We start from the raw sequence: 1292 nt of genomic DNA on the forward strand, positions 1-1292 counted from the left end.
AGAAAGAATGAAGCAATATAAAATGGACAAGGAAGAGGTAAAATTATCTCTACTTACCACCTACAGATGATATGATGCAATAGTTAATTTTATGTGTCAACTTGGCTCCGCTGTGGTGCCGGTGATTAGTTCAAACTATAGGACAGGATTAAACCACCTCTTGGGGTTTTCAAGACTAAACATTTACCAGAGCAGATAACCTCGCCTTTATCTCTTTGAGTAGCATACGGTTTCAAACTGCTGACCTTGCAGTTAGCAGCCAATGCATAACCCACTACTCCACCAGCCTCCTTGCATGGCACGCAAAGCTAGCAAATAAATCAGAAGGGAAGTCTTAGAAAGTTTTCCTTGTTGTTAAAATAGGAAACTTGGGGAGAGGCAGCCTCTTTATCCTTGAGACATCTTGCAATTACAATAAGAATTGACCTAAGGCTGAAATTGTCCCTGGAATCTGAGCCTGCCTTGCTACAATATTGTTAATGTGCAGATTAACAGACTTCTTCCTTGTCCGAGCTCCTAGAGTGGGTGTGAGGCAACTGAGAAACAAGGAGATAAAAAAACCTACTCCCGGCAAGCATGTCAATTCTGACTCACAGGGACCTTGTGGGACAGAGTAAAACTGTCCCTGTTGGTCTTCAAGACTGAGGATTCAAGAAGGTAGAAAGCCTCGTCATTCTTCCACGGAGCGGCCCATGGTTTTGAACCACTGACTTTGCAGTTAGTAGCCCAATGTGTAATCCAGGGTTCTTGGGAGGTTAAACAATTTAAGTAAAATTAACTTACCTTAAGGCCATCGCAAACCAGACCACAGCCAGAACCAGTGTGTTCATTCTATAGGGCCCCTTCACACAGTACAGAGCATTAGCCCAGACCTATAACCAGGCCAAGAAGATGTGTTAGAGGGAGAGAGGCAATGAGTTGGAAGAGCTCATTCCTATGATTTCCTAATAAATTGGCTAAATATTCATGGAAAGAATGGGCAGCTCATGATCTCCCCAAGGCAGCAATTCTATCGACAGAACAACAGAAGCCTCTTCTCTGATTACTGACTGCCTCAAACTCTCACAGTCCAGCAGCCATCTCCCCGGGAACACAATAGTCCCTTAACATGACCCAAAACACTCTGAGTTAGGGCTTCAAAGGGCCTAGAAAGCCCCCAAGCCCCCAATAACTTTGAGTAATGAGTTATACTCCTGGTCATGGGCATGGATGATAATCCAAATATTTGACCAGGAGGTGCCACGAACACCATGCAGTCTTAGTATCTAGTGGCCAGTAGGTTGCACCAGTGC

At 44.3% G+C, this 1292-nt stretch overlaps 1 protein-coding gene across 1 annotated transcript in view; it reads right to left on the minus strand.

Moving 5' to 3' along the window:
• Positions 1-1292, minus strand: part of SV2B (synaptic vesicle glycoprotein 2B) — an 84826-nt gene that overhangs the window by 33606 nt on the left and 49928 nt on the right. The window contains exon 5 of the mRNA XM_004709890.3: positions 784-872. Within this exon, the coding sequence (XP_004709947.1) occupies positions 784-872 (89 nt within the window). The remainder of the gene's footprint in view (positions 1-783; positions 873-1292) is intronic.

This window comes from Echinops telfairi, unplaced genomic scaffold (assembly GCF_000313985.2).
Source record: "Echinops telfairi isolate 266 unplaced genomic scaffold, ASM31398v2 ScPeMD7_7409;HRSCAF=8447, whole genome shotgun sequence".
Classification (NCBI taxonomy): Eukaryota; Metazoa; Chordata; class Mammalia; order Afrosoricida; family Tenrecidae; genus Echinops; species Echinops telfairi.